Source organism: Eptatretus burgeri, chromosome 6 (genome assembly GCF_056783735.1).
Source record: "Eptatretus burgeri isolate ZD-2024b chromosome 6, Ebu_testis_v1, whole genome shotgun sequence".
NCBI classification, from domain to species: Eukaryota; Metazoa; Chordata; class Myxini; order Myxiniformes; family Myxinidae; genus Eptatretus; species Eptatretus burgeri.
Genome location: NC_140966.1, coordinates 114,635,448 through 114,655,378, shown reverse-complemented (window position 1 = coordinate 114,655,378; position 19,931 = coordinate 114,635,448). Strand labels below are relative to the sequence as shown.

Below are 19,931 nucleotides of genomic sequence, written 5' to 3'. Positions count from 1 at the left end.
GTGTGTGTGACTGCTGTTTCCCGACAACCACTGGTCCGATCTAATTGAAACTTGCCAGGTATATTGCTGGGGACCTGAGGATGTGCCTTTTCAAGATTTGATATTAATCGGAAAAGTGATTCCCAAGTTATGGCCATTTATTTACCGACCAATGGCAGGACACGTGCTGCGTAGGCGAGGCCGATGCGCCATTTAGTTACCAATCACAGGACACATTGCTGTGTGGGCGTGGCTGCGTAGGCCGGTGCACGGCCGGCCGACGATGACGTCACGTGCCGTGCTGGTTACGATGGGGATCGATCGGTGCCTTAGTTACCGTGGGGTAGGAGTGCCAATGGTAAATGGCAGCGAATGTCATGGCAAGCAAAGACAGGGAGGTAAACTTGATTTTAATTAACTCTGTGTGTAAGTATCACAGCAGTTGTTATTTCAATGCAAGCGATAATTCGTAGAATGATGTGAACATTCCGTACGGGCACGCACTACTTTTGCATAGTGATGACTTACTGTATTCTAATAATTTCTCGATTTCTTATCCGCATTTATAGATAAACACAATGCCCCAATCCAGTCGTCGTTTATGAGAGCGAAGGAATGGCCTGTGTGGTTGTTTGAATTTTTTTATTGCATGTACGGCCACGCACATATGGGCAAGCGAGAGCGAAGGAACGGCCTGTGTGGTTGTTGTTTCTGGCACGCGGTTTGAAAGTTTTTTTTATTTTTTTTTGTATGTACGACCACGCATGTACGGACACGTACGTACGGCCATGCACGTACGGCCACGCGAGAGCGAAGGAACGGCCTGTGTGGTTGTTTCTGGCAAGTGGTTTTAAAGTAGATATATATATATATATATATATATATATATATATATATATATATATATATATTGTTGTGGTTACCAGATTCGCAAACCACCATTCAGGTCCCTTAGGTGAGGTATCTCGGTAAGTACATGTGTAGTTAGGCCCGAACCCGTTGTCTAGTGGGAATACATGTCATTTATACGTGCTGCGACTCTTCAGGATAGCCGTTTTTCTTTTACTATCTTTATTTTGGACCAATCGCCACCATCACAACCACAACAACAACCACCAACCACAACGCCGCTTCACCACAACCGCCATGACCTTTACCGTCACAACTCACCACCATCGCATCACCGTCATCTCGCGCCACTCATGGGCACCGATGCTGGACTCGTGTAGGGCGCACGTTGAACAGCGTGTACAAAATCACGGATTTTGTGCTTCAAGAACGGATCAAAAACGACACACGCCCACTTTTTGCCGTCCAATCGGTGAGCGAGGGGCGATTTGGCCCCGCCTCCAGAACGATCGATATATGCAAATTTGTGGATCAAAAGCCTTCACGCCCACTTTTTCTCGGGCCAATGGGGAGCGAGGTGAAAGGTCAAAGGGAGGGGGTCAAAGGCGAAGTTACGGGGGGGATAAAAGGACTGTGTTCGTCAGTCAGAGGAGAGTCGCAGACGAGAACGAGAAGGAGTCGGAACGAAGGAGTCAGAAAAAGAGTCGCAAAGGAGTCAGAAGGGAGTCAGCAAGACGAGAACGAGTCAGCAGGACGAGGGGGGGAGAGTCAAGAAGAGAGAGTCGCAAACAAGAACGGGTCGGAGAGTCAAGAAGAGGAGAGTCGGAAGCAGAGGGTCAAGACTTCGCGGGCGGTGGAGCTGCTCGTCGTGTGCGTTGGAGTCGGAACGGAGGGGACGGAGCTGTGGAAAGGCGGCGACACCAGACGAGGGGGTGCTCGCGTCGTGCAGGAAGCTGCACCCGAGGGAGGCCGACAGCGCGACCTGGCCGAGGTGGAGACGCTCGTCGCACATAATAAAGATCCTCTATACCCCGAGCATCAGCAACCCCCTCCTGTTTCCCCCCGCGCTGAGATAGTGCGACCAAGGGGGCCCCGTTCCCACCCCCAGCCAGGCACTGTCCACGAGGCCCGCGGGTTGCGGGGCCATCGCCGCTCCGCGTCTCATCACCAGACGGGTAGGCCCGACCCGGTCTCGGCCTCAGGCCTACCCCATTCTTGGGGGATTTCTTTTCCTTGGTTTTGGGTATGTGTTGTCGGCGCCGTCTGTGAAGTAGAATTGTATAAGTGTTGCCGTGTGCTCGGTAGTCGGTATTAGCTCTGCACTGTGTTTTCACTTTTATGTTTGCTTTTTGTGTAAATGGAATTGTGTTTTCTTTTTTTTGTGTGCATTTGGTGGAATTGTATTTGTGTGCTTTCCGTTCGTCGCGAATAAATGTGCTTTATTGTTGAACTGTTTCCCGCTTCGCTTCGTCTTTTCCTCCATTGAATCCCCATCTTGCTTCACGTAAAGGGTTGGTAGTGGGCTGAATACGCCCGACCATTAATCGAACCGTCGAGGTCGACGATAACACCGCTCGGTTATTCTGATAGTACGGAACGGGTCGCTTAAGTGGCCCGTGTCCGAAGTCGACCTGCGGCGAGGTGCGATCGCCCGGTCTACCCTCCGCGTGGGTACTTAGGTAGGTCGAATTTGGCGAGCAACCCTATCCCACGCGGGGGCTGATTGGCTCGATCGCGGTGAGACCGAAAGGTCCACCCGTGACTGGTTCCCGGCGTTAGTCCGAGAGGGTCACGACTGGATTGTCCGTCCGGTGGGCGACGTGCCGCGATTCGATTTACGTGGCCGTCCGCACGCCGGCGGGCGCGAAGACCGCAACACTGGTGTCAGGTCGTGCGATACAAATTCATCGCCCTCCTCGCGGCACTGGTATCGGAGAACAGGAAAACGGGCTCTCCTGTCTCCGGCTAAATTTACGGGAATCGGTCCAGGGGTGAGAGAAGCGACCCCCGATTCCCTCCAAATTACGAGCGAGCGAAATTAACCCTTCACGAGAAGCAAGATGGCGTCTCAAGGCGAGCGGGTGCCGGGTGGATTAGGTATGTGTAATAGTAATGTAGAATCCATGGCTCAGGACGAGATCACCGTGCAAGAGAAACCCGTACCAGAAGGTTGGGAAAGGCATCGATGCAGTTCATCTGGTCGGTTTTTTTATTATAACTCCACCACTAAATGTAGTCAGTGGGAGTGGCCAGGGCAGGTGACAATACAGCACGTTATGGAACTCGTGCAGAGCATAAATGACAAACTGGATTACAGGAATGCCGAAATGAAAGAAAGGAACAACGAAATGAAGAGAAATACGCAACAAATGGAAAATAAAAAATGGATGGAAACGCACTCGAAGCGAAAAACCAAATGAAAGAAATGCGGGGTGAGATGCAGAGCATGGGCATTAGGCCTGCAGGCAGGCATTATGGCAATGGCGAGGAGCGAAACGCGGACCACAGGCGAGAAAATGGCGCGCTGCCACGTGCTGGGACGAACGAGCTGGGGGGGAGTGCAACGGCTGTCAGGCCCGCGGTCGGGGCGGGCGAGAAAATAATTCGGGAGACGTGTAAGACGAGACACGAGGTAAAGAAGGTATTAGAAAAATTAAAAGAAAGCCAGGAGGAGACAGAGGAGGGATTGAAGGTCGAAACGGTGGAGTGTGAGAAAAGACTTCAAGACATGACGAAGAGAGTTGATAAGCTGGGACTGGAGGTAAAAACGGAGACAGAGGAACTGGGAAGACGGGTAGAAAACCACAAGCGCAAGCCGGAAGAACAGTTCGAAGCCAAAGCAAGGTCGGAGGGTGCGGAGATGAGAAAAGAATTGGAAAAGAAAGTTTCTGAGTTACAGAAACACCAAAACAAAGAGAGGGAACTACAAAACGAACTGAGAGTGTTAAAAGAGGAAAGGAAGAGAACGGAAAATGAAACTTTAAGAAACCACACTGTACAGATCGAACAGCTGGAAGCGAAGGCCAGACTAAAGAATGAGGAACAAGAAAGAGTAATGAAGGAAGAACGAATGAGACAGGAGAAAGAAATCAGTCAGTTGAAAGAAATGACGAGATTGCAGAAGGAGGAACAAGAAAGACAGTGGAATAGAAAACTGAAAGAGTATGAATTTGAAACTGAACGACAAAAGGAAAAAAATAGGTTTGAATACGAGGAGAAAGTAAAGGAGCAAGGAATGAAGCAGGAAGGAGAAATCAGGAGATTGAAGGACACAACGAGATTGGAGAGGGAAGAACGAGAGGAACAATGGAATAGAAAACAAAAAGAACATGAATCTGAGGTTGACCAATTGAAAGAAAAGCTGAGGCTGGAGTACGAGATGGACAAAGAACAGCGAATGAAACACAAACAGGAGATTAACCAAATGAAGAAAACCATGAAACTGGAGAAGGAAGGACAGGGGAGGAAACGAAGAAGAGTAATTAGACAGCAGCAAATGAAACACAAAAAGGAGATTAACCAAATGAAGCAAACCATGAAACTGGAGAAGGAAGGACAGGAGAGGAAACGAGGAAGAGTCGTGAGAGAACAGCGAATGAAACACAGGAAGGAAATGAGCCAATTGCAAGAAACGATGAGATTGGAAAACAAAGAGCAGGAGGAACAGTGGGAAAGAAAACAACAACTCTATGAGTGTGAAATTGAACAACTAAAACGGAGGGAGAACGAACAGCTCATGGGGCTCAGAGAGAAAGAACGACTCAGATGGGAAAGGAAAAGGAACCAGGAAGAGACAGAAAAAAGGAACCAGGAGAGAAAATGTATAGAGACACGGGAGACAGAAAAAATAGAGGAGAGACTGCACGATGAAGACGGGGTAAGTGACGCACACACACACACGGAGGTAGTGGAGGACAATGGGGGTGAGCTCGCGGAGCGTGTAGAGACCCAGTGCGAGCACCTGGATGGCCTCCTCCAGGAACGAGGGGAGGGAGTCTGCCCCCTTGAGGCGAGTCACGACCAGGTGAGTTCGGTCGTGCTTTGCGAGGTTGAGGGGACGGGTGCTGTGGACGGGTGCACGGAGAGCTTGGGGGGTATAGAGGCCCCGGAGACCCTTGTGGGGACACAAATCCCCAGTGTGGTTGTCCCTGTGTGTGTGGTGCAAGGCGTGGGTGCGTCCCCGTGTGTGGAAGCGACCCCGTGTGTGAGTGGTGTGGTGGCGATGGTGCCGGAGTACGTGCTTCCCAGCACGCCGTGTGTGGATGAGGCACGGAGTGTGAGTGAGGCACCGCGGGTTAGTGCCCCCGCGTGTGTGGGTGAGGCACCGTGTGTGTGAGTGTCGCCGTGTGTATGAGTGAGGTACCGCGGGTGAGTGCCCCCGTGTGTGTGGATGAGGCACGGAGTGTGAGTGAGGCACCGCGGGCGAGTGCCCTCGCGTGTGTGAATGAAACGGCCAGTATGGTTTGTGTGAGTAGTGAGGCACGCGTGAGTGAACGGCCGTGTGCAAGGTCGCTGTGTGCCAGGGAGACCGTGTGTGTGAGAGAGCGGTATGTGAGGGAGATGTCGGTCGGCATGCGGGAGCACGCAGCCGCGTCTCCCCGTGTGAATGTGATGGAGTGGACTGTGTGCGTCGTAACAATCAGGTGTGCGTGGGTTGAATGGAGACGGAGACAGAGGAGAGAAAGCCGAGTAGCGGCTGTAGTTGTTTCGAGGACCGTGCCGGGTTCACCCAGCAGTGAGCACGCGGTTCGTACTGTGCAACGCACGAGACCGCCACGTGCTCGCTTGCGAGAGTGAAGTCCCGGTCCGGAAACGCACGCGGTGGATTTGCCGATCCCGCGGACGGACAAAGTTTAGGCAGGTAAATGGACTTGGACCGGACGGGTTCTCCACGCGATCGTGTGTGTTCAGCTCCAACGGGCAAAGCACACGTGTTCGCGTGGGGAACCCCTCGAGACGTGTGGCTTGTGTTTTTTTATATGCGCACGGTGACGTCATGGCTGCACGTGTGGTTGGAATCCGGCAGGAGGGGTATCCCGGCCGATGGTACCGTCCAAGGAGGGACGAGGAACACGTGCAGCTGCATGACGTCACGGGCAGGTGTAAAGTGCGCGAGCGCGAGTTGCCGCGCTGGTGATGCGCATGGAAAAAAAAAAAAAAAGCAAGCCTCACTTTCGGGTGTACAGGATTCCTGGGAAAGGGGTGGAAGACCCCCTTATCCTGGGCACAGGATGGAAACTAGTTAGGGGGAAGGGTTAGCTTAGTTAGACCGACTTCATGGGGCAGGGGTAAGTCCTCATGGAGTCCGTGGAATGGATTAGGTAGAGGGGTTGTAGCCAGATTTAGGTTGGGAAATAAAATGATTTATTTGAAGACAGAGACAGACTTTGGATGTGTAGAGGGGACGTAGTTTAGCTACGTAGTGTTAAAAGGAACGTGCTACTAGTTTAAGGGACGACGTGGGAGCACGAGTTAGTTAGGGGATGCAGATAGAAGGATGGCAGAGTTCAGCGGTGAGTGTGTTGAGTTGTTGGTGAGTGAAGTGGAAGCATGTGCTTGGTGAGTGAGTGAGGCCAGCGGGTCTGTGTGTGTGGAGTGAATGGGGAATGCATGGTGCGATGAGTGATTGGGGGGAGGAGTGACTCCCGCCCAAGGGACCCCGGGGTCAGAGTAAAGTGAGTTAGCTGGGTTAGTTAAATTACAAATTGGAGGTCGTTTTGTTGTTGGTGGGAATGTAGGCTCGAAACCCATTTGGAGGGGTGCAGGAGCCCTGTTGACGGGCTTGGGAGCGTGGCTGCGAAAGGTGAGTATCGCTGAGTGGGTACCCCGGGCACCAGGCTAGTCGGCCGCGGTAGGCCATGGGCCCATGGGGGCCGGGATAGAGTAGTGGGCACGGGTGCGCCTGCTTGGTGCGGGGCCCGGGGCGCCATTAGCCGCGTGGGCAGTGTTGTGGGCACGGGTGACCCTCGGAAAGGGGCCCGGGAGGCCGGCCTGCCACGTGTGCGTTTCAGGGGAGGTGCCATGGGGGCACTCCCCGGTGTTAGGGAGCTGGTAGGCTCGGAGGCAGTGTAGTGCCCGGGGTGCCATAGCGGGAGATTCGGCAGAGGCTCGTGCCTGCCAAAGGGAGCCACGTGTCCCAGCCAGGAGACCGTGTGAGGGCACGGAGAGAAAATTGGGGGGCGAGGCCCGAAATTGTGAGGACACCAACACAGGCGACGGGAATCTGGGTTGTTAGAACCAATAGTTTAAGCGAGAGGCGCTTGTTGAAAGCCCCGGGGTAGTTTAACAGTTAAATGGTTAGGGTAGATTAGGAGATGTACCCCTCCGCACCATCCATCCCCTCGTTGTCGTTGTGGGCCGCTGGACCCACTTGGTGTTAAGATCGCCGAACTCTGGGGAGGCCATTCTGAGGCTTCGTTGGGCCTCGACACAGGACGTTAGCTCTCCATTATTCCCCTCCGGGAAGGGAACGTAGGGGTTGGGAGTAGGCTAGGTGACAGGATAGGGTAGCCGAACAAGGACGATAAAGGGGGTTAGGGGACGATTTATAGTGGGGGAGTAAGAATAAAAACAACAAAAAAAATAAGTTGGGGCTAAATTGGTTTTTCACAAATTAAGGGAGTGGGTATGTACAGTGACAGGCAAAGGCGATAGTTGGGAGGGAGACAGGTAGGTAGGTCCGAGCCCGCCTTCCGAGTGGCCAGCACCACCGCACTCCCTCCACCAACCTCCACTGAACGGCAAAGGCTGGCCACTTCATCGGCTGGCCGTGTTTTACTTCAAGGCGGAGGCCGGCCAACCTCATCGGCAGCTGTGTGCTGCAAGGCCTGTGCCGGCCAGTTCATCTGCTAGCTGTTTTTTTCTTCGAGGCCTGTGCCGGCCAGTTCGTCTGTGGGCTGAGTTTGCCTGCAGCGGCCTTCTTCTGCGGGCTGTGTTTGCCTGCTTGCCTTTGCCATGCCATGCCCACTGCCCACGTTCACCAGCCCCGTTCCTCAATTTTTGCTTTGCCCCCTGTTCATTTCCATGTGCGCCAGGATCAAGGCAACAGTTTGCAAGCTGCGAGCACTGCCCTGTTGGCAGCTACAACACGGGCCTGCAGCGGCAGCCCGTGCACCGTGTTTTGCGTCCATCCACTCATCCATTCATTCGTTGTGCTCATTGCGTGTGCCACGGAGCGGGCACCGAGACTGCGTTGTGCAGCCCATGCACCGTTGTGGTTCACTGCGTTCAGTTCAAAAGGGAAGGCCTTGGACTGCGTGTGAGCAGCCAGCCACGTTCCCTGTCACCTGCATTGTTTGAGTCAGAGACTGCATGTGGGCAGCCTGGCTCCCTGCTAACTGCTTTTCTTTTGCAGAGTTCAGTGATCCTGGGCCATGGTTTAGTGTAAAATTTGTAAGTTAAGGTTAAGATGTACTGTACATATGAGTGCGCTTCCCGGCATGTATGTCTTAGCGCCGGCAATTTTATTTAAGTCGTCCGTGTGAGTGAGTTTGTTTAGGTAGTTACGCAGCCCTCAGGTTATTTATTTTGGGGACACGAATACCATGAATGTCGCACTCAGGGATCCGTAGGTAAAATGTACTCGGGGAAAACTACACATGATGGCACACGAAAATTTGACGACTCGGGACGAGTCTGTAAAAAGGGAAGGGGGTAGTGTTGTGGTTACCAGATTCGCAAACCACCATTCAGGTCCCTTAGGTGAGGTATCTCGGTAAGTACATGTGTAGTTAGGCCCGAACCCGTTGTCTAGTGGGAATACATGTCATTTATACGTGCTGCGACTCTTCAGGATAGCCGTTTTTCTTTTACTATCTTTATTTTGGACCAATCGCCACCATCACAACCACAACAACAACCACCAACCACAACGCCGCTTCACCACAACCGCCATGACCTTTACCGTCACAACTCGCCACCATCGCATCACCGTCATCTCGCGCCACTCATGGGCACCGATGCTGGACTCGTGTAGGGCGCACGTTGAACAGCGTGTACAAAATCACGGATTTTGTGCTTCAAGAACGGATCAAAAACGACACACGCCCACTTTTTGCCGTCCAATCGGTGAGCGAGGGGCGATTTGGCCCCGCCTCCAGAACGATCGATATATGCAAATTTGTGGATCAAAAAGCCTTCACGCCCACTTTTTCTCGGGCCAATGGGGAGCGAGGTGAAAGGTCAAAGGGAGGGGGTCAAAGGCGAAGTTACGGGGGGGATAAAAGGACTGTGTTCGTCAGTCAGAGGAGAGTCGCAGACGAGAACGAGAAGGAGTCGGAACGAAGGAGTCAGAAAAAGAGTCGCAAAGGAGTCAGAAGGGAGTCAGCAAGACGAGAACGAGTCAGCAGGACGAGGGGGGGAGAGTCAAGAAGAGAGAGTCGCAAACAAGAACGGGTCGGAGAGTCAAGAAGAGGAGAGTCGGAAGCAGAGGGTCAAGACTTCGCGGGCGGTGGAGCTGCTCGTCGTGTGCGTTGGAGTCGGAACGGAGGGGACGGAGCTGTGGAAAGGCGGCGACACCAGACGAGGGGGTGCTCGCGTCGTGCAGGAAGCTGCACCCGAGGGAGGCCGACAGCGCGACCTGGCCGAGGTGGAGACGCTCGTCGCACATAATAAAGATCCTCTATACCCCGAGCATCAGCAACCCCCTCCTGTTTCCCCCCGCGCTGAGATAGTGCGACCAAGGGGGCCCCGTTCCCACCCCCAGCCAGGCACTGTCCACGAGGCCCGCGGGTTGCGGGGCCATCGCCGCTCCGCGTCTCATCACCAGACGGGTAGGCCCGACCCGGTCTCGGCCTCAGGCCTACCCCATTCTTGGGGGATTTCTTTTCCTTGGTTTTGGGTATGTGTTGTCGGCGCCGTCTGTGAAGTAGAATTGTATAAGTGTTGCCGTGTGCTCGGTAGTCGGTATTAGCTCTGCACTGTGTTTTCACTTTTATGTTTGCTTTTTGTGTAAATGGAATTGTGTTTTCTTTTTTTGTGTGCATTTGGTGGAATTGTATTTGTGTGCTTTCCGTTCGTCGCGAATAAATGTGCTTTATTGTTGAACTGTTTCCCGCTTCGCTTCGTCTTTTTCCTCCATTGAATCCCCATCTTGCTTCACGTAAAGGGTTGGTAGTGGGCTGAATACGCCCGATAATTAATCGAACCGTCGAGGTCGACGATAACACCGCTCGGTTATTCTGATAGTACGGAACGGGTCGCTTAAGTGGCCCGTGTCCGAAGTCGACCTGCGGCGAGGTGCGATCGCCCGGTCTACCCTCCGCGTGGGTACTTAGGTAGGTCGAATTTGGCGAGCAACCCTATCCCACGCGGGGGCTGATTGGCTCGATCGCGGTGAGACCGAAAGGTCCACCCGTGACTGGTTCCCGGCGTTAGTCCGAGAGGGTCACGACTGGATTGTCCGTCCGGTGGGCGACGTGCCGCGATTCGATTTATGTGGCCGTCCGCACGCCGGCGGGCGCGAAGACCGCAACAATATATATATATATATATGTACACACACACACAGTAGACGAGGCGTAAGTCGTCACCATCGGGACCGAGAAAAGAGTGACGACTTAGAAATGTGACGACTTACGCGTATGCAAACATTCATGATGACTGTGGGGTGAAGGATGAAGTCGCGCGTGGCCTGGACACAATGTGTGAGAGCCGGCTATTGTACCAAAAAGAAAACACAATCCTCGGGGCATAGGTGGGGGTTCATTGGTGAGTTGGAATGTGATCAAGCAAAGACGGAATTCATGAATCGGTTTATCAAAAGTAAAGACAATGAACAACTGTAAGACAACAACTTTGCCTGCTTATCACCATGATGGGATTGACCAACGAACCCCAGAGACTTTTCTGGCAGCATCTGCCAGAAAAGCCCAGTCTCATCGGCATTGTACACGTCCCGAGGCTGATACCTTTCCAAGATGTCTTTCAATTTGCCATCTTTCCAGTCGTGCACCACTGCCGAATCCACGCTGCCTGATTCGCCGCACTTCTTGACATTGCCGATTCCCCACCTCACTTTGAATCTGTCTATCCAGTGCATCGGCAAGGTCTCGGCATCATCATGCCCGAGGTCCGCAGCGAATTTACGTGCCTTCAGCAGCAACATTTCACCGTCCAACCAAATATTTTGCTGAGCCGACATTTGCCGAAACCAGATGATGAGTGTGTCATCGACATCTTCAAAGGACACACATCTCACGCGTTTCACACTTACCACCGACCTCGCGATCTTCTCCACTTGTCCAAACATCGTGCCCTTATTCTTCAAGATATCTTTCAATGTCTGCCGTTTGATGTCCAACTTCTCAGCTATGGCTGTTTTCTTCATCAGTGGGTTTGCCTCGCAAAACTGGATAATGTCGTATTTTTCTCGGTAGGTTTTAGTTGTAAGCTTTGTTATAAATAGCCTTTGTAAGCTTTGTTATAATATAAATAGGTTATAAATAGCCTATCACTGGCGGTGTAAACCAATGAGCGAGCATCACGATTCCATGAAATCGGGATTCTCACGAGGCAGCAGTTCCATGTGACGAGTTAGGAGTGGTAATTTACTTGAGTTTCCATTACGTGGGAACGGACAACATCTGACGACTTAGACGAAGTGACGACTTAGAGATGACGACTTACAGAGGGATGACCCTTTATTCATAGGGACTTAACATGAGATAAATTCGGGACTTTTTGACGCTGCCGACTTAGGCGAAGTGACGAGTTACACGCTGCCGACTTACGCCTAGTCTATTGTGTGTATATTGTTGTGGTTGACGAAATTCGCAAACCACCATTCAGGTCCCGTAGGTGAGATATCTCTGTAAGTATATGTGTAGTTAGGCCCAAACCCGTTGTTTAGAGGGAATAAATGTCATTCATTCGGGCTGCGACCCTTTTAGATAGCTGTTTTTCTTTTACTATCTTTACTTTGGACCAGCCGCCATTACTACTACCACAACCACCACCAACCACGTCGCAACAGCCATCACACAACAACCACCAACTGCAACGCCGCTTCACAACAACAGCCACGACCCTTGCCGTCACATCTCGCTCTCGCAACCATCGCATCACCGCCATTCCCGCGCCGCTTGTGGGCACCGATCCTGGACTCATACAGGGCGCGCACCAGGCAGCGGGTGCAAAAACACCAGCCTTTCCGAGAAATCGGATCAAGAATCATTCACGCCCACTTTTCCTCTGTCCAATGGGGAGCCAGCCAGAGGTGAAGGGTCGAAGGTGAAGGAGCGAAGCCCCGGGGGCTATAAAGGGCCACGTTCGCTCGCCGAAAAGGCAGTTGTTGAGGGAGTTTCTGAATCGGGAGAGAAAAAGAGTTTCTGAATCGCAGTTGGACGGAGTTGAGAAGAGTGGAGAGTGGGAGAGTTGGAGAGTTGTGGCGGCGGCGAAGGCAGTCGAGAGGGCGCTCGTGTCAGAGTCGGGGAGCTGCGGAGAGGGGAGGCCGGTAACGCGACCGAGGTCGCGGTGGAGTCGCTCGTCGCGGGACCCAAGCCAGCGAGATATCCTCATTCCCCCGAGCATCAACAACCCCCTCCTGTTTCCCCCCGCGCTGAGATAGTGTGAGAAGGGGGCCCTGTTCCCACCCCATTCCAGGCAGTGCCAGCGAGGCCCGCGGAGTCGGGGCGCCGCCGCCATCTTGCGGCTCATCACCAGACGGGTAGGCTCGACGCGGTCTCGGCCCCAGGCCCGTCTGCCCCCTCATCATTGAGGGTGGCCCCTCCCTTTTTCTTTTGCTTTGAGTATATGTGTTGTCGGCGCCGTCTGTGAAGTAAAACTGTAAGTGTTGCCGTGTGCTCGGTAGTCGGTAGTAGATCTGCATTGTTACATTTGCTTTTTGTGCAGAATTGTTGTGTTTCTTCTACTTTTACATTTGCTTTTGGTGTATAATTGTATATGTGTGCTTTCCGTTTGCCGCGGAATAAATGTGCTTTATGTTGAACTGTTTTTCCCGATTCGCTCCGTCTTTTCTTTTATTGAATCTCCATCTTACTTCACGTAAAGGGTTGGTCGTGGGCTAAATACGCCCAATAATTAATCAAACCGTCGAGGTTGACGATAACACCGCTCGGTTATCCCGATAGTACGGAACGTGTCGCTTAAAGTGGCCCGTGTCCGAAGTCGACCTGCGGCGAGGTGCGATCGCCCGGTCTACCCTCCGTGTGGGTACTTAGGTAGGTCGAATTTGGCGAGCAACCCTATCCCACGCGGGGGGCCGATTGGCACGATTGTGGTGAGGCCGAAAGACCCACCCGTGACTAGTTCCCGGCGTTAGTCCGAGAGGGTCATGACGGGATTGTCCGTCCGGTGGGCGACGTGCCGCGATTCGAGTTACGTGGCCGCTCGCACGCCGGCGGGCGCGAATCCGCAACAATATATATATATATATATATATATATATATATATATATATATATATATATATATATATATATATATATATATATATATATATATATATATATATATATATAAACATATATATATTTTGCACGTACAGCCACGCACGTACGGGCACGTGAAAGCGAAGGAACAGCTTGTGTGGTTGTTGTTTCTGGCACTCGGTTTGAGTTTTTTGCGGGGGGGGGGGGTGGTGGGGAGGGTTTGCACGTACGGCCACGCATCTACGGGCATGCACTAGTAAATAGAAAACACAAGACTTAGCTCAGAGATGATGATGCTGTTGGAGGGGGGGAGTGTGGAGGTGAGAAAGATGTGGATGTAGAACTTGCAATGGTTATTGGATCATTGGGAGCACGACGAAGACTATATTATTATTTGTTAGATTATTATAACAATTATTTTTATTATTGCCATTATCATTCTGTTTCCTCCGATTTTTTTTTTTGTGATGCGACTTGTGAAGATTTTATAGCTGGGTATGCCAATCTGCACATGTTTATAGCACTCCCTTGGAACTTGATCCGAACAAACTTTGTTTTTTAAATTTTGTCCTGTGTTGGTGGCCATCTTGAATTTTGTCCCAAACGTAAAATGATCTTCTCCAGAACGACTAAACTGATCACCATGAAATTTGTCAGAAAGTTTAATCAGTGGTGGTATTGAAGTCTGAGTTTAAAGTTTCTGCTCTAAAAACTCCTGAACCTCATTATTGGTCGAATATGTTACATAATCATAAAACACTGAAGGCTGACAAAATAAGTTGCTCACTGATATTATTACTATTATTATTATTATTATTATTATTATTATTATTATTATTATGTTTCGAAGCTGACGGGCAGGAAGCCTATTATTGTTGGGATTATCTCTATAATAACATGCTTGTTCGTCCGTCATTTTGTGTGTAACGCTCCTTTCCACCCATTGGTTGGACAGCTGGTCTGACTCCACCCACAATTGTAACCTGATTAATTAGACAGCTGCTATTTTAGTGCTCTGCGGAGCAGAAAAAAATCTTCAGAGCTGTCATTGTTCCCAATCGCGATGGCCTCCTATAAGTTTTCCATTCAGTATAAAACAACCAAAGTGACAGTTAAAATTATCATTGAATATCGAAAGGTAATATAAAAAAAATAGGTGTCACAGGCCTTGTGAAGACCACAGTATATATAGGCCTCAGGCCTCAGTCATTAGGCTTCAGGCCTCTGGTGTCATCCTCTGGGCCTGTGCAATTGGAATCTATCTGAGCGATATAACCACAATGTATTGTATGCACATAGGTGGTGTGCAAGTTTTTGCCTCATACCCAGGCTATTTGTTGCTGTTGCTGTTCTTGTTGGGGGTCAATTTTTGAAATTTGCACACATTGGTCGGACAACTGCCGGACAACACCCACATCTGTCGCTTGACTCCACTCATCATAGCACCTATATCAAATGATATGGTGCCACCATCATAGCCACCATCTTGGTTTTCTGGTGGGCCTAACACATTTGGCCTGTTGGCCTCCGCTTATTATACACTGTCCGGCGTTGGTGCGTCCGATTTCCTTTTGCTTTGTTTGGGTCGAGCATTAGTCACGACATGAGACCCCAAAAATCTAATCGTGTGTCGAATAATCGTAAGATTTAATCAAGCCCATGCCAATGGAGGTTGATCTTTTGTGCTGTTCATCTTTTCAGAGTCCTTTAAACGCGCATTTCATAATCGGCCCGTTTCCTGGTTTTATCACAGGTTGTGACCACAGTGCGGTCGGTCATTCTTGTTTTATTTTAGGGAGCGATCGAGGCAGTGGTCTGTTGCCTATACACTGCCCAACAAATTGCATGCGGCATTCTCTCGAGCAAGGGCTTTTGCCACAGATGTTCCACATTTCCCTGCGAGTTCTTGTTCTTGTTCGGATAATTATCATTATTGTTGTTATTTTTATTAAACTAAACTATTTGCAGTTTGTTCCATTGAACTGGAATGGGTCACAAAAAGTAACACATCATATTTTTTCCCCCCGCTGATGATGGATTTGGACTCCATTTTCTGGGGAAATGTACGAATGGGGCTCCACGTGGGTGGCAAATTTGAATTGCTTGGAAACCGACAGCACTGCTCACAGTTCCAGTTATTATTATTAGTCCGTCCCCAGCACAGCGAGAGACGGGGTTTTGCAATCAGGTGTGTGTGTGTGTGTGTGTGTGTGTGTGTGTGTGTGTGTGTGTGTGTGTGTGTGTGTGTGTGTGTGTGCGTGCGTGTGCATGTACCTGCATCGTAACTTTTTTTTTTACCATCGGAGCTTTTGTCATCAAATTTTCAACAAAGCTTTATTATGAGAATACGGAGACTAATTAAGAATTTGGTCAAAAGGTCAAAGGTCCTGTTTAGCATACGGGAAAAGAATAAGTCCGAACCCAAAGCGGACAGGCATTGCATTTTCAGATGCTTTCTTGTTGTTATTATTGCTGGTTCTCAGTGTGCAACCTTTGCCTTGCCACCGACAGACTTGCCATGCATGGAGCAGTTGCTGTCGCGGGAATGGAAGGAGAGGGTCATCGAGCTGAGCCAGGGAGGCGACGGCACCAGTAAGATGCATGGTGTGTAACACTCACCTTGCACTCCTTTCTCTCACGCTCGCTGCTGCGCTCTGTCACATTTATTTGCCTTTCACTTTCTCATTGTCATTTCATCACACTGAGTCGGTTAATTTCATGTTTCTTCCTCTTCCTCTCCTTTTACTCCTATTCGACCATTTCTACCTTTGTTTGTTTTTTGAACTTCCACCGAACCTTTTTTCCGTTTGCACTCCTTCGCATTCACGGCGTTCTGGACCCTTTTAAAAATTTCACACAATTATATTCTATTGTTTCGTGGGTTTGCATCATTGCTCAGACTGCCGCTGTGCCCCTAATGTAGTGCCCCCTGTAAATTTGGTCAGGAAGTAGTAATTTGTTCAGGGTGACGGTGATAACTCACCCACTCTTTCAGAAGGGCACCATGAGATCTTTAACATCCACCAACTAATGTCGATAGACAAGACGCCCAGTTTATTGTCCATCCAAGGGACAGCACACACATTGATGAATCACCCTGACTGTGAAACACCAGGATGTTAGTTTATCGCTGGGCTGGGATTCAAACTCAGGCTAGAGAGCTTGTAGGAAAGTGTGTGTACCTCTCGGCTGTCCTGCCACTCCGTGCAGACTATCAATCAAACAATCAATAATTTAAGCCCCAAAAGCTCTTCTTTTTTTTGGACAAGCTTTTAAATAAATACACCGGTATTTAAATTTTTCCCACCGATGAAGGTTCGATTCTGAATCAGCAATGTCCAGGCCTCAGATTGATGAAACCTTTACCAATCCCTTCAACCATGGGACCATACTCTGTAGAGAGCATTGGTGCTGCCGAAGCAGTCTCCTGGGCTATTGGGCACAATCCTGGATTGGTTGCTACTCCGACGCAGGAAACTCGAATGGCTAAATCATCCCAGTTAGCCGGTACTCATTTTGCTGACCTCGGAAGGATGACAGGCTGAGCCAACCTCAACCTGGTATTAATGCAATAGAAAAGGGGGATTTGAACTCAGGACCCTAGGATCCCAAGTCCGCCACCCTAACCATTGTATGGAACTCCCCTTTCCTTGTGGCTACACCTTGTTGAGATTGTTCTCTCCCCCCCCCCACCCCCTCCTCCCTCCTTTTGTAGTTCACTCCAATCACCACCTTTTGCACTCGTCCACTCTGCACTCAAAACGCCTCTCTCATCCGCCTGTATTCGAGTCCTCTTCCACTAAGCCTTTCCCATTTCGATGTTCATTTAGCTTTGATTGATGCTCATCGTGTTACAAAGGTGTTGCTCTTTCCCTGTTATCTCTTTTCTCTGTTTCATGAACAACGTGTGCCAGGTTATCTCGAATGTAGATGATGTGTTTTGAGTAACCTTGCTCATTTGCTGTTGCTGATTCATAGTGTTGATTATTAGAGTCTGTACTTGTGCATATTCGAGTTTACATGCAGCACGAAGATGTGCTGAGTACAATGTACAGACAAATGGTGACGGTGACTTGTCTTGGGTAAAAAGAACGAATGAATGAAATAGATCGGGCACTCGGGAGAGCGCATACCACTGCCAGGCTGCACTTTTTGTTGTTGTTGTTGTTGTTGTTGTTGTTGTTGTTGTTTACATAGTCGAGGCTTGTGGAAGAGCTAGAACACTGAACGGATCAGGATATAACAGACAAAAACAGGAAGCAAGGCATGCCTGCATGGAGAAGGAAACTCCAAGGAGGAAAAAACTGGAAAAATGGGTGGCATTTGGGTGGGGTTAATGAGGGTAGAAAAAATCATGGTTTTAGATTGGAAACAATCTGAAATGGTGGTGAACAGCTGTCTTGAAGACCTGGAGGGAAGAATGAGATTGAAGAGGATGTGGAAGTTGATTCCACTGGTGGGAAAAAAAGAGGAATAAATGAGTGGAGGTGAGCAGTGATCATGGATTTAGGTAGTTTCAACAGAAGGGGGTTGATTATGGACCATGTTAGCTTTGCAGAAATCTGTGAGGACGAAGCACGGAGAAAGCAGAGGGTGCAAGACCCGAGAGGAGGTGATAGAAGACAGAGAGACCACTAACCTGTCTGTGATGGGGAAGTGATAGACCCATCGACTCAGCTTCATCACGGGAGATTCCAATGATCTTAAAGGCCGTGGTTTCCACAGCGTCAAGCTGACCAAGATGTGAGGCAGGGGAGCCAGCCCAAAGAGGGGAGCAGTATTCCATCAGCCTGCATATGAAGGCCTTGCAGGTGGATAGGAGTTCAAGTGTGCCAAGGAAGGACTTTGTACAATGAAGGATACTAAGTCCACAGCTGACTTTGGAGGCCAACGTTGAAATGTGGTTTGCCCAAGAAAAATCGTGGCTGACACTGATATCCAGGACTTTGCATGACTCAACTTCCTCAAGAGGATTGTTGATAAAGTAGATGGGGGATGTGAGGGGTTGCCAGATGGTCTTTTCAGAGACAGATCGTGAAAGTGTGAGATTTGTCAGGATTGAAAGACCAATTCCAAGTGTTTGACCAGCTTGTGATTGTTTTTTTTCAAGAACTGAAGAGAACACCAGACACTTGGCAATCTTTCATATCCCCTCATAATGTTGGCAATTACAATAATATTTCCAATGATAATTTTTTTTAATTCATCATAAAAATACAAAAACAAGTATAATGCTGCTGTTCAGTGTACTACATCTTTGCGATGGCTGAGTTGGACAGACTTGAAATGAGACCTGCTGTGACGTCACACGACTTGGCATGTTGTGGCAAATTGAGCGGATTTGCTGCAAATTGAGTAGAAAGAGACTTGAAGAACATCATTACTACTCTTATTCAATTTCCACTCTCACTTTCTACGTGTAACCTGAGAGCCATCAACGTCACCTGTGGTGAGAATTGTGGACTTCTCCTTTGAGCTGCCACGTCTAGGTTCGATTCCCAACCCGACTATAAACTGTCCAATTGGTGCTTCACAGACAGGTTGTTGCATCACACAATACACCGTCTTCCGAATTGACCATCACCGGGGTGGCCTATCTGCTCGCATTAGCTGGTGGATTCTGAATGTCACAGTGCCTTTTGAAAGAGTAGGCCATTGTGTGCCGGTACCCTGAACAAATTCCAAATCTACGTCTTTATGTGCAGCGGTACTAACAACATCAAAATTCCAATTGCTTGTCTTTATTTGCGACTGTACTAACAGCATCATTCCATGCTGCTGGTTTGTATCGTCACTGATAGTGCGATTGTTCCTCAAATGCAGTGCCCCTGCATGTGAGAGAAAAATTTGTAATTTGTTCTCGGGTGTTGGAGATAACTCCAGGGTGCTGTAATTTGTTCCTTCACAATGGACACCATAGGACCTCCAATGTCCACCAACTTATGCTTGTGGACAGGACGCCCTGTTGAGCGTCCATCTGAGGGACGGTGCGCTCATCGGTGCCTCGCCCTGCCTGCGAAACACCAGGATGGCAGTTTATAGCTGTGTCGGGATTCAAACCCAGGCTGGAGTGCTGAAAGGCGAGTACACATACATATAAGCTATCCTGCCAGCCCCACAGGAAGCACTGCATCAGCACCACAGCCATGATGCATCAGATGGAACAAATCCCAGTGAAGGAGATGCATCCCCAAATGATGGATGATTCGCCTTCACTGATTATTTTTATTTATTTAATTTGTCCATTTTACTGATATATTCCTTCTTTGCTTTTCTTTATTTTTCCTCTTTTCTTCATCTTTGCATTGCTTTATTCCCTTGTAGATTTCTTTTTAAATTGTCCTTTTGTTCTCTTTTCTTTTGTGCGCATGAAGCCTCAAGGTAGAAACAAGTGTCTCAGACTGCTGCCTCCGAGTCAGGCTTGCATAATTCCCCACAGGGGTTGTTATCTTTTGTAAATCTATTGGCAGATATCTTTCCCCCATCCTTTTCTAACTCTTTTCTTTTCTCATAGCCCCGTATTTACCCACGCAATCTAAAAGCCACCCAAAGCTTCATCTCTCAAATTTACTCACAGAAGCGACAAGGAAGAGAACCTGGAATTGATTGCAACGTAAACTGGAAATAAAGACTTAAATTTTGCACAAAACCACTCGCACTCACGACAAACCACTCGATTGTTCGACCTCTATCGGAGCGCACTGAAAAAACGTA

General features: G+C 49.5%; 1 protein-coding gene across 12 annotated transcripts in view; it reads left to right on the top strand.

Annotated features, from left to right (window-relative positions):
* LOC147025667 (transcription factor Sox-6-like) overlaps window positions 1–19,931 on the top strand; it is a 385,785-nt gene that overhangs the window by 186,684 nt on the left and 179,170 nt on the right. For 11 of the 12 annotated variants that reach the window (XM_085886892.1, XM_085886884.1, XM_085886887.1 and 8 more), the window contains one exon: window positions 15,729–15,821. In XM_085886892.1, coding sequence (XP_085743018.1) covers window positions 15,729–15,821 — 93 coding nt within the window. The remainder of the gene's footprint in view (window positions 1–15,728; window positions 15,822–19,931) is intronic. The other variant, XM_085886885.1, reaches the window with a different exon arrangement.